Source organism: Rhinatrema bivittatum, chromosome 4 (genome assembly GCF_901001135.1).
Source record: "Rhinatrema bivittatum chromosome 4, aRhiBiv1.1, whole genome shotgun sequence".
NCBI classification, from domain to species: Eukaryota; Metazoa; Chordata; class Amphibia; order Gymnophiona; family Rhinatrematidae; genus Rhinatrema; species Rhinatrema bivittatum.
Window position 1 is genome coordinate 380,007,012 of NC_042618.1, and position 13,020 is coordinate 380,020,031.

Sequence of the window (13,020 nt, forward strand, 5' to 3'; positions counted from 1 at the left end):
AGAATCCAGAAAAAGCCAAGTGGTCCATCAATTGGTGGTAAACCAAAGTGATAGGAAAGGCACAGCTTTTAGTTTGATTCCATTTTTCAGGGTCCGATGGTCAGGATCTTGTCAACCAATGCTAAAGCAGTAGCATAAGTGATTCCCCGAGACAGAATCCAGTGTCGGCATGTGATGGAAGAGGTCAGTCTGAGCGGAGAAGCATATAAAAGGGCTCTCAACATCTCTTATAGTGGGAGTAGAGGATGTACAAAAGGACTAACTCAGTCACAACAGGCTGGTCCTTGTAGAACAGAATCTGTCCCTGGAAGCTTCTACTAGATTGTGACCAAATGGCAAGAACCAGTGATGGGCTTGTTGGCAGTCAACAGAAACGCATAGGTGTGAAGATTTTTTAGCTGACAAAGGGTAAGAAGTTCATCCAGTTTGGATGCCCTGATTAAAGATTAGCTAGTTCAGGGATCACTTTGTGGCCTCTGGTGGGCAGATTCTTGCAGAAGATTTCCAGGCTTCAGACACTAGTGATATTACTTGCTTCCATTTGGCCAAGGCATCCTTAGTATGCAGATCTGGTGAGGATGCTAGATGGGATCTGATATGACATGGCCTACTGTTTGTTCAGGGGCTGATGGTTCACAAGGATTCATCTCTGTTTTGTCTTTCAGCTTGGCCCTTGAGAGCACTTATCTGTCAAAGAAGGGATATTCTCAGAAAGTTATAAATACCCTTTTGTTGTCCAAGAAAGTTTTCACATCCTTGGCATATGTGAGAGTCTGGAAGTTGAATATTGGTGCTTGATTAGAAAGATTTCAGCTAGAGGAGCTTTAGTTCCGGTTATCTTAGAATTCCTGCAGAGGGGATTGGATAAGGGTTGGCCCTTTAAAGTGCAGGTAGCAGCTATTGCCTGTTAGAGGCCGGTTGATGGGCAGATCTTTAATGTCTCATCCATAGAAACAGAAATGATGGCAGAAAAGGACCAAATAGTCCAACCAGTTTGCCCAGCAAGCTTATGTTAGTATCTGCTGTGCTGTGTAGGCTACTCCCATGCTTATCAGTTTCCCAGACCGTAAAAGTCAGGGCCCTCATTGGTTGCTGTTTGAATTCAATTCCCTGTTTGACTTGCCCTTGAAGCAGTGAGCAATGTTGGAATTGCATCAATAATATGAAGGCTTATTGGTTAAAGGTAGTAACCACCACATCAGCAAGTTACCCCCCATACTTATTTCTTTCCCCAGACCGTAAAAGTTGGGGCCCTCATTGGTTACTATTCAAATCTAATTCCCCTTTTACCCTGTGCCGTTGAAGCAGAGAGCCATGATGGAGTTGCATCAATAGTATGAAGTCTTATTGGTTAAAGGTAGTAACTGCCACACCAGCAAGTTACCCCCATGCATTCTTTTATTCATTTCTAGCTTATAGGGATCCACAGTGTTTCCCATGCCCCTTTGAATTCTTTTATAGTTTTCATCTTCACCTCCTCCGGAGGAAGAACATTCTAGGCATCTAACACCCTGTCCGTGAAAATATATTTCCTGACATTGGTTCTGAGACGTCCTCCATGGAGTTTCATTTCGGGACTCCCTAGTTCTAATTTCTTTCCAATGGAAAAGGTTTGTCAAATATGCATCACTAAAACCTTTTAGGTATCTGAAGGTCTGTATATTAGCTCCCCTGCACCTCCTTTCTTCCAGGGTGTACATATTCAGATCCTTTAGCCTCTCCTCATAAGTCTTCCAATGCTGACCCCCTTGGCATTTTGGTCACTCTTCTTTGGACCGCCTCTGTCCTGACTTTATCCTTTTTTGAGATACGGGCACCAGTATTGAACGCAGTACTCCCGGTGAGGCCTCACCAAGGACCTGTACAAGGGCATAACCACCTCTTTTTTTTTTCTTACTGGTTATTCCTCTATGCAGCCCAGCATTCTTCTGGCTTTAGCTATCGCCTTGCTTCGCCATCTTCAGATCATCAGACACTATCACACCAAGGTCCCTCTTCCAGTCCGTATGCATTAGTCTTTCACCACCCATAACATAAAGCTCTTTTGGATTGCTGCACTCCAGATGCATAACTCTGCACTTCTTTGCATTGAATCCCAGCTGCCAAATCTTTGACCACTCTTAAAGTTTTCTTAAATCAATTGTCATTCTCTCTGCTCCTTCAGATGTGTCCACTCTGTTGCAGATCTTAGTATCATCTGCAAATAGACAAACTTTACCTTCTATCCTTTCCGCCAGGTCGCTCACAAAGATATTGATCAGAATCGGTCCCAAAAACGATCATTCTGGCACTCCACGTAACACTGTTCTTTCTTCAGAGTAGGTTCCGTTCATCATTACACGCTGTCTCTATTCAGTCAACCAGTTTGCAATCCACGTTACTACCTTGGCACCCACTCCCAAGCTTCTTATTTTGTTCACAAGTCTCCTATATGGGACTGTATCAAAAGCTTTACTAAAATTCAAGTAAATCACATCGAGCACTCTTCCCTAATCCAATTCTCTAGTCACCCATTCAAAAAAATCAATCGGATTTGTCTGACAAGACCTTCCCCTGGTGAATCCTTGCTGCCTTGGGTCAAGCAACCCACCAGATTGTAGATAGTTCACTATCCTTCCCTTCAGCAGTCTCCATTAATTTTTCCACCACCAAAGTGAGGCTAACTGGCCTGTAGTTTCCAGCCTCCTCTCTGCTCCCACTCTTGTGAAGCGGGACCACCACCGCTCTTCTCCAATCTTGTGGCACCACTCCCATTTCCAGGGATCTATTGAACAGGTCCTTCAGTGGACATGCCAGCACATCTCTGAGCTCCCTCAGTATCCTGGTATGTACCTCATCTGGCCCCATGGCCTTGTCCACTTTCTTCATACATGGCCCAAGCCTCCAATGTATCTGAATCCACATTCATTAAACCAGGTTTTTAACCAGGCATTGACGTTATCTATATGGCATAACCTTTCCTTTCCTTTTCCTTGAAAAGGTAATACTTCCGAAAAGGCAATAGTCTTTGCCACAGGTCTAATCTTTTTCCCTAGATTTTGGAAATCTGTCTGTACTTTATGGAAAACAATAATCCTACCCACCACAAGCTGAGGATCCTGGAAGGCATTTAACTGTTGTGTCCCCCATCAAAATGAGTTCCAAATTGGTTCCTCTGATGATTGAATCTCCCAGCAGAAACAGTTTTTTATGACATTTGATCATGTTGAAGGGTTTCTGGGTGCGTTGGATGACTACTTCCCTTTGAGACCTCATTTCATATTCTGTTACTTGGACTTCTTCATTTTCCAATGCAGAAAATGCATTATGTAAGGGTAACAGCAGGGAGAGTAGGTATCTCTTCATCATAGGCCCTATTCTACCAGAACCTACTGTAATCCAATTATTCCTGGGATTCTGGATCCTGAATGTCAGACTTCTCTGTGGGAGTGGGGATGATTACTCAGGATGCTTCAAAGTTGGAGAAACTGGGTATCTCAGAGTCACAGGTCTTATTCCACAGAACCCACTATAAAAAATGTATACCTGGGTTTCTGAATCTTCTGTGAAAGAGAAATTCTGGATGCTGCAAGGAAGGGGAGGTTATTTGAATTTTGTATAATATCTCTTTCAGGTGCATTAGCTCCTTATTCTTGAAAGACAGCTGAAGGCAAGTTAGACAACCCTTAATTCTCCAAATGATAGGCCTTGGGATTTAAGCACCACAATTGTTGCATTGAATAAAGGACATTTTGCTAATAGTGACTAAAAAGCTAGTTGAGAGTAGGGATGTGAATCGTGTCCTCGATCGTCTTAACGATCGATTTCGGCTGGGAGGGGGAGGGAATCGTATTGTTGCCGTTTGGGGGGGTAAAATATCGTGAAAAATCGTGAAAATCGTTAAAAAATCGAAAAATCGAAAAATCGAAAAACCGGCACATTAAAACCCCCTAAAACCCACCCCCGACCCTTTAAATTAAATCCCCCACCCCCAAATAACTTAAATAACCTGCAGGTCCAGCGGCGGTCCGGAACGGCAGCGGTCCGGAACGGGCTCCTGCTCCTGCATCTTGTTGTCTTCGGCCGGCGCCATTTTCCAAAATGGCGCCGAAAAATGGCGGCGGCCATAGACGAAAAAGATTGGACGGCAGGAGGTCCTTCCGGACCCCCGCTGGACTTTTGGCAAGTCTCGTGGGGGTCAGGAGGCCCCCCACAAGCTGGCCAAAAGTTCCTGGAGGTCCAGCGGGGGTCAGGGAGCGATTTCCCGCCGCGAATCGTTTTCGTACGGAAAATGGCGCCGGCAGGAGATCGACTGCAGGAGGTCGTTCAGCGAGGCGCCGGAACCCTCGCTGAACGACCTCCTGCAGTCGATCTCCTGCCGGCGCCATTTTCCGTACGAAAACGATTCGCGGCGGGAAATCGCTCCCTGACCCCCGCTGGACCTCCAGGAACTTTTGGCCAGCTTGTGGGGGGCCTCCTGACCCCCACGAGACTTGCCAAAAGTCCAGCGGGGGTCCGGAAGGACCTCCTGCCGTCCAATCTTTTTCGTCTATGGCCGCTGCCATTTTTCGGCGCCATTTTGGAAAATGGCGCCGGCCGAAGATGACAAGATGCAGGAGCAGGAGCCCGTTCCGGACCGCTGCCGTTCCGGACCGCCGCTGGACCCGCAGGTTATTTAAGTTATTTGGGGGGGGTTCGGGAGGGTGGGGGATTTAATTTAAAGGGTCGGGGGTGGGTTTTAGGGGGTTTTAGTGTGCCGGCTCACGATTCTAACGATTTATAACGATAAATCGTTAGAATCTGTATTGTATTGTGTTCCATAACGGTTTAAGACGATATTAAAATTATCGGACGATAATTTTAATCGTCCTAAAACGATTCACATCCCTAGTTGAGAGATTGATACTTCAGGCTTATTTTAATCAATTATCCTAGGTCCTTAGAAGAAATATTTAACAAGAAAACACTCTAGGGGAGGGTGGAAGGGACTAAACAGCAGAGATAAAGCAAACAATATTGGGAATATACACAGTAAAAAGTTAGATTAAATTAGATTATCCTAAGCAGGAGACCAGGAGCAATGCTTGGAACCAGGTGAGCTGTCCTAGAATTTTATGTATAACTGGTCTTTAGTAGTGCTTGGCTTAATTACCCCTCACTGTGCAACTGATTGTACCACACCCAGAAAGTCTAATAGGTAGAGTCCTATGTTTCTCTTTTAAAAACACACAGGGTTTTAAAAAAAATGACTAGCAAAATATATTATTTATTTATTTATTTATTTATTTAACATTTTTTTATATACCGCAGTTCTAGCAACAATGTTGCTAATCACTTCGGTTTACAAGTAACTTTGGGATGACAAAACATATGTGTGTCTTACAGAGAACAGGAATATGAACTGGGAATGGTTAAGATAAATATAAATATATATAACTTCCAAACATTAAACATTAGATTATTATATGACATTTTCAACAATGAGTATGAGTCTAACATAAATAGCGGTTTGCTTATCGAGTGTTAGTCCTGTAATGTGTCAGCCGTCGTTAGGGGGATGTGGTGTATCTGAGTTCTTGGTTGATTAGTTAATTAGGCAGTTGGGTATCTGATGAGATGATCCTGCGGTGATAGTGGAGATATAGATCCATTCATACGAAGGCTTGGGATGGATTACCACAACATACCAGAGTAAAAAGCTATAGAAATAAGATTACTATCTATTGGATTTTTTTTTTGTTATATTATTCATCCACACACAAAACAGAAGTAAAACAGGAGAATTAAGCAATGTCTATTAGAAAATAATACAGTCCACCACATTTCCTTCAGGAACTGAAGCATATTTAGCCTTTGGTAAGAGAATTTGTACTTCCTTGGAATCAGAATTTGTTGCTATCATACCTGTTTGGTCATTCTTTTGAGCTACTAAGATAGGTTTCTCTTAAGCTGCTTAATCTTAAGGAAGATGTTTTCTGATAGCAATCTATTCCAACAGATGAATTTTGGAGCTGCAGGCCCTATAGTGAAGAGATCCCTTTTTGGGTTCTTTAGATGAGGTGGCATAGATTATCCTGGTTCCTTCATTCCTTCCTAAGATGATGATTTTGTATTTTTTCATCTGAACCAGATGGTATGTCTCCATTCCTTTCAAAGGGACTTGAGTGGGAAAGAATATGCTCAGCTTCATCATTTAGATGTTAGAGATCTTCTGCTATAATGAAAGGTCACTAATAGTTTCATAACCTCAGAGTTATCATTTGTTTGGTTTAGTGGTTTTAGAAGGGTCAGAACATCTCCAAAGGCATTGATAGCAAATTGAAATAAGGAAGTGATGGGGGAGGCTTAAATATCCAAGGATTGATTTTTCTCCAACAAATTAAGGGTATACTATACCAGGGTGCAGGTTGCTATATAGGCAGAACTTTGGAGATTTGAAGAGGGGAGAACTAGTCTTCCTTGCATACTTATTCAGAGCATTATCATCTTGACCTTCAAGCCAGGGAAGAGGCTACCTTTGGTTTAGAAGTGGGTTGGCAGTGTCCCACCCAGTAGAGAGACAGCTTGGGTACATCCTGTGTGTCTGGATTGGTCTTGCTGGATGAAAAGGAAGGAGAAATTAATTATAACCTGATAATTTTTGTATTTATTTCAAAATTTATAGCCATCTAAAATACTAGGTGGGATACAGCAAAACACTCATAAAAGTATAATATCAAAAAACTTAAATAATAAATAGGCAAAAAAAATAAAAAACAGATTCATAACATTGAAAGACAATAAAAACAACAAATATATGAGACATATATTGACTGCTGCCTTAGTTTATCTAATTCTGCTTACCTCACATTTACTTCTGTCCTCAGTGGTACCAAAATAGAATTCAAAATACAGGCCAAAACTTAAAAACAGTTAGACCTGCTCAAAAGCTTTTTGGAATAAGTGATCTTTTAATAATTTCCTAAATCTTACAATAGAAGTTTCAGTTTTAATTTCTCCAGGTAATTGATTCCACAAGCATGGCCCCGACATATAAAATGGTTTCTCTCTTGATTTTGCAAGCCTTACTTTCCTTGAGTTCAGTCAGACTAGTCCAGGACCCTCCCTATTCCGCCAAATGTATTATTCTTCTGATCCATTTTCAGAATAACTTCTTGTGTATACTAGATGACATGCTAGATGATGAGGTAATAAACCTTATCAAGGAATGCAGGGTGTGTCTGTTCCGTTGTTTGTTTCTCCCTTGGAAGCCCTATGGTTTTTGCTTGGGGGGATGAGGGAAAGTTTAGTGGATTAAAGATGTTTATCTTAGCTTTTTGCATAGAATATTGGCAGGTTGAGGTCAGCAAACCTGTTAGTCTGTGCCTCAATCTGCTGGTTAGGCATAACCCATGCATCTGGACTGGTCTGACTGGACTCAAGGAAAGGAAATTATCAGGTAAGAACTAACTTGTGCTTACTGGTAATGTGTTCCTGGATAACATTAGGCTTAACTGACTATGTTAAAAAAAAAAAAAAAAAAAACCCAATTAAGTGCCAACATATTACAAAAAAAAAAAAAATACCAAAGTCCTGCCCAGCAGCCTTGGCCCCGCCCCTCCTTCCCAGTGGATTTCAAAATCAGGTTGGTGGGTCTGTGCACGTCCCCTCTCTCCCAAAGCTCCTTCTAATATTATTGAAAAGTGTTGGTTCAAAATGGCCAGGGAGGTGGGCAAACATCCCCCTCCGCCTTCTGCCTTGGCAATTCAAATTATTTTACTTGGTAGTGAAGTCCTACCCCCATAAGCCAACCTCATCCCTGCTTTCTTGTCCATTATCTCCAAATGGCAAAGGCCATCAAGGCCATGGTACAAGTTACCACTCTCAGCATTGTCAGTCTTTGCCTCAGCAGCAACACTGGTCGTATAAGTCACTTTTAGCTTATTAGAGTTAGTCTGAACGGGCAGACTAAATAGGCCATATGGTCTCTTTTTTTTTTTTTTTTTGCCATCATGCTTCTAAGTAAAACTAAGATTTCTAAGTTCTGAGATCTGCAAGGCCACAAGCCTATACTGTACTTAAAGAATAGGGATGTGTAGAAAGGATTTTATGAAAGAGAACATTTTTGTTTGGATTTTGTATTGTATTATGAAAACTCATTGGTATAATTAACATTATGAAAAGCTACATTGAGTTTATTAACAAACATTATTCTGTGCAGATCTGAATCGCCACTTGTTCCTGCAGTAAAAAACAGAATCCATCACTTACAGCAGAGGCAAATAAATCCATTAAATCTTCCAAGTTGCAATAGTAATGGCAATAGAGAAAAAAACATCTACTCAGACAAACTACAAAGTGAATTGTCTTCTGGAAACAGTGAACCTGAAATGGAAAGACCACCTTCCTCTCAGTTTGTTCCTTATGTGCGAACAAAAGAGATATACTACCTTGATCCAGATGCACCAATGTCAAGACCATCAACACATGATCCGCAATACAGACATTTAAACGGTATTGAAAAATATTGTATGATAAAATGAGCAATAAGTATACAGGGTTACTAATTGATTTTTTATCCAACTTTTGTACCATCTCTTCAGTCCCAGCAGCACAAAATCCTTAAAATCCACTCATCTCTCATATTCAGTGCCTGTTTTCTTATTTTTGGATTAGTGCATTAGTATCCCTGCTGGTATGCTAGATTTCTTATCTCACACTTTCTGGAATTCTGCTCTTCCCATGCCATTTTGCTGCTGTGTACCTTTTCACTGGTTTTCAATTCAGTTTTCTCCTATGTTCAAGTTCCTGGTGTTCACTTATAAATATATTCATGGTCTGGCACCTCACTTTCTCTCTGCTGTTGTCCACTGCTATATTGTGCTTTGCTCATAGTTGTTGACTGTTTGGTTTTTTTTATTCCCTGCACAAAGCCAACAGCCTCTTGCTTTTGTGCCTTTTTTTTTCCCAAGTACTCACCCTGCAGAATAGACTACCACTACTATTACTTATTTCTAACATGCTACTTGACATATGCAGTGCTGTACAGATATACATAAGAATTAGTCCCTGCTGTTTGGAATTTACAGTCCAGGCAGACAAACATATATGACAAACAAGAGTCTGTGGATGTGTATTTATTGCAGAGAAGTACTTAGGATTTAAAAGCAGCTTTAAAAAGGTGAGTTTTAAAACTGGATTTGAATATGGCCAGAGAGGGAGCAAGATGTACCGTCTCAGGAATTCTATTCCGGGCATACAGCATAGCAAGGTGAAAAATACGAAGTTGGCGATGGAGCAGAAGGGCTCAGATAAGAGTGACTTATGAGATTAATGATATTCACGAGTAAGGGTATAGGGAGAGAGAAGAGAAGATCCTTCATTTTTAACTTTTCAGTTCAAAATGAAAACTCATAACTTAAAGGTTGTTTATTGTAATCTCTAATTCTTGGTTTTTCACTCCATCCTTCTTCACAGTTCAAGTAGGGGGTAATTTTTAAACCCTATAGGTAGCTTGCAGGTCCAAGGGTACAAACATGCAAGCTGATTTTCAAAGGGAAACTTCCTACAGAGTGTCTCTTTGAAAATTTTGGATCTGCAGGGACCACAGATTTTCCATTTTGTTTTTCCACAGCTGCAAGGTATATATGGAGATTTCAGAATGAAATCCCCACGTGTAGTTTCCCTTCCCCATCCTCAGGATGGCCCTTTCAGCCATGGGTGAAAGTGCACATGCTTACTTTCATTCTTTGAGAGTAAAATTTGCCCTCCCCATACCATTCTGTTTTAATACAATTTTGTGTTTGTACTTTGCTGTGAGACATCCTGAAGTAGGGTCCAATATAAAAGCGCACATTAGTTTAGAATCTGCTAAAGATTTCAGATTATTTTTCTTAAAAAGAACAAAAAACAGAAATTTTTTCTTTAATACTTAATATAAAAATAAACATTTTATTCAAAAAATCCTTTATCTGTCCAAAAATCATTAATCTTGACTAACAAAATATAACATATACAAATATTTCATTATGATACATCGCTCACAAAGATGTTGTGTTGAGAACTTGCACTGCACCTGTCAACACGGCCAAAAATCGGCAGAAACTCCTTTAAATCAACAGTCTTCATCTATTCATATGGGTCATTTCCGCATTACTATTTCCCAAATAGTAACATCTTCAGTGCAAGTTTTAGACACAGCATTTTTGTGAGATCCTGTATGTCTTCAAAGAAGACATCGTCAATGTTTTTGATGGTTCTTCATCTGTAGAAAAGAACTCTTATCCTAAGAGAGAGGATTTGGTTGAAATAATCTTCTTAATTATCATAGGAAATTGTTTATTTCTTGTTTTATTTTCTTTCTGTATGTGTGTATGCCATAATATTAGGTGTTAATTTAATATTGTTTGTAATTTTAATGGTTGTTTTGTAGGATGGGGGTGGAATTGTAGGTTTCCTCATTTTTATTTGGTAATTTTTTAACATGGGGTATTGGAGGGGAGGGTTAAGTTATTGTTATGTTTTATGAAAGGTGGGGTTTGAGATTAGCACAATTTTTTGTATGATTTTGGATGGATATTGTATTATAACAAAATATTTGTATATGTGATATTTTTTTAATGTCAAGATTCATGTTTTTTGGACAGATAAAGAATTCTATACACTTTCCCTGTTTTTTGTTTTGTTTTTATGACAATTGTGGGTTTGTGCTAATTTAGCCAGGTTAATATTTACCTGATTATTTTCTTAGATAGTAATTTATTATTTTTAAACTAATGCACCAACAAAAAAAAAAATCTAAAGCATAAAATAAAAATGCAGCATTGCATGAAGTTCCCAGTCATGCTGGACTGTGGCTGGAAAGGATTTTTATCAAAAGGATAAACTGTGAAAACCTTATGACAGCTATCTAGATGGTTTGCAGTTTGTGATACCTTTTGTTGCATCAGCATAAGAATTATCTAAAGATGATGTATACAAGAATTTGAGATTTACATTGTTAATTATTATATTGGTCCTATAAAAGTTATATAAAAAAGCAAGGGGAAAACTACACACACAAGAGAAAAGTAAAGTGGCTAACAAATGCTTAACAAGCTCAAAAAGATTTAGACGAAAGAGACAACATAGATTATAATAAGCGGAAAGATCTCTTCCATATTATAATCCCCCCAAATCTTTTTTTTTTTTTTTGTAGTTTTATAATATCAGATGCAGTGAAAAGATGATTACATAGATAATAGAAAAAAAACAAACAAAAAAAAAATAAAACAAACAAAAAAAAAAATAAACTTCCCTTTAATGAATAATAGAAGAAAATTGTACGGTCATTCAAAAGTCAATGAGGTCCATGTTTCGGCATCCTCACTTTGTCGGGAAAGAGAGGATGAAGCATCGGAACCAAAAGCGAGGTCTTATGCAAATCAAAACTGAATCAAACTTCAAGTTGAGCATCTACCTCCAAAACTGCCCTGATGCAGGAAAAATTTCAAAACATGGAGCACATTCTTTATTTAGAATATTTATATGCTGCTTATGACCACAGTTGTAGGCGTAAGCAAACAAGCACATACATAAACATACATAAAAATAACACCGAACGACAACATATAACGTAGGCCCAAGTTCTAATGATTTATATCACCTCTTAGCTCATCAAACATCAATGAAAGCCAGCTAGAACAGAAAAGTCTTAAGCATTTTATCCCAGGACAAGCAGGATCATAGTCCTCACATATGGGTGACATCATCAGATGGAGCCCTGGTACGGAAACCTTCTGTCAAGAGTTTCTAGAAACTTTTGGCTGGCACTGTGGGCCTACTGAGCATGCCCAGCATGCCATGATATTCTCAGCCACAGGGGTCTCCCTTCAGTCACTTTTTTTCTGCCTTGCTGTAGCAAAGCACATCAGGAACTCTGGAAAGAATTCCCTCACATTTCTCAAGGGAAGAAAACCTTTTCATTCACATTCTCATAATTGGGTCTCCCTTCGACATAGTCTTGGTGAGTACTTTTTTCAGATAGTTTTAATTGATTCCGGTCACCTCACTGTCGATTCCTGCCGGTCATCGACCGTTAATAGGGCTATAACTTTATCATGGCCTCGGGGTTTAAAAAATGTTCGGATTGTAACCGGACTATGTCCATTACTGACCCACATTATGTATGTGTTCTGTGCCTGGGATCAGGCCACGACATCCGGGCTTGCTCAACCTGTGCCCAGATGACACCGAAGGGCAGACGTGCCCATTTGGATAAGATGGAAGAATTGTTTAAAAAGATTCCATCGTCGACGTCGTCCCCAAGGGTAGCACCTCCCTCGGTAACTAAACATTGAGGTGAAAAACGAGCTGATGACCGTCCGTCACCGGCACCGTCGATAGCATCGATAGCATCTTCTTCAGCATCGAAGAATCATCGAGAAAAGAAAAGGCATCGCCACCGATCCATCGACCCAGCGGATGGAAAACCATCAACGTCAGGATCGAAGTCCATCGAGCCGATGCCGAAGAAGGTTCATATACTAGAGCCAACTCCACCGGCTGTACACGATGAACCGCGGCGCTCTCCACCGGGCTTGGTGTCAGAGGATGTGCCACCATGAATTATCATGGAAGTGCCAATAGCGCCAGCGGTACCTTCCCCAGTGGCAGTGGACACTGCCCCGATTTCAAGGGAAGAAGTGACTAATTTAGTCCAACAAGCCGTCTTCGAGGCTCTGAAGAATCTACAGCCTCCGACAGTGCCATCGGTACCGGCACCGGCATTGGAACAGTCAATTTTTCAGCTTTTGCTGAATAGACTCGATGCCTTAATAGAAGCCTTTCCTCCGACAACTATGGCACGGATTCCATCGATGCAGCCATCGATGCCGATACACCCACCAGTGACTCCAGCCATCCCGGTTCCTGGATCAACAGAGGAGGACGGTGGAGACTCTGATTCTGCCCCAGGACCATCGGGGCTCCATCGGCATCGACTTCCAAAGACACCCTCGATGCCTTTCAAGGACACATCGATGCCAATACATCCAGGTCTATTGGGGGATGCACGGAGTCGAT

General features: G+C 40.7%; 1 protein-coding gene across 1 annotated transcript in view; it reads left to right on the forward strand.

Moving 5' to 3' along the window:
• LOC115091074 (coiled-coil domain-containing protein 66-like) overlaps positions 1 to 13,020 on the forward strand; it is a 75,909-nt gene that overhangs the window by 42,849 nt on the left and 20,040 nt on the right. The window contains exon 2 of the mRNA XM_029600916.1: positions 8,180 to 8,472. Within this exon, the coding sequence (XP_029456776.1) occupies positions 8,180 to 8,472 (293 nt within the window). The remainder of the gene's footprint in view (positions 1 to 8,179; positions 8,473 to 13,020) is intronic.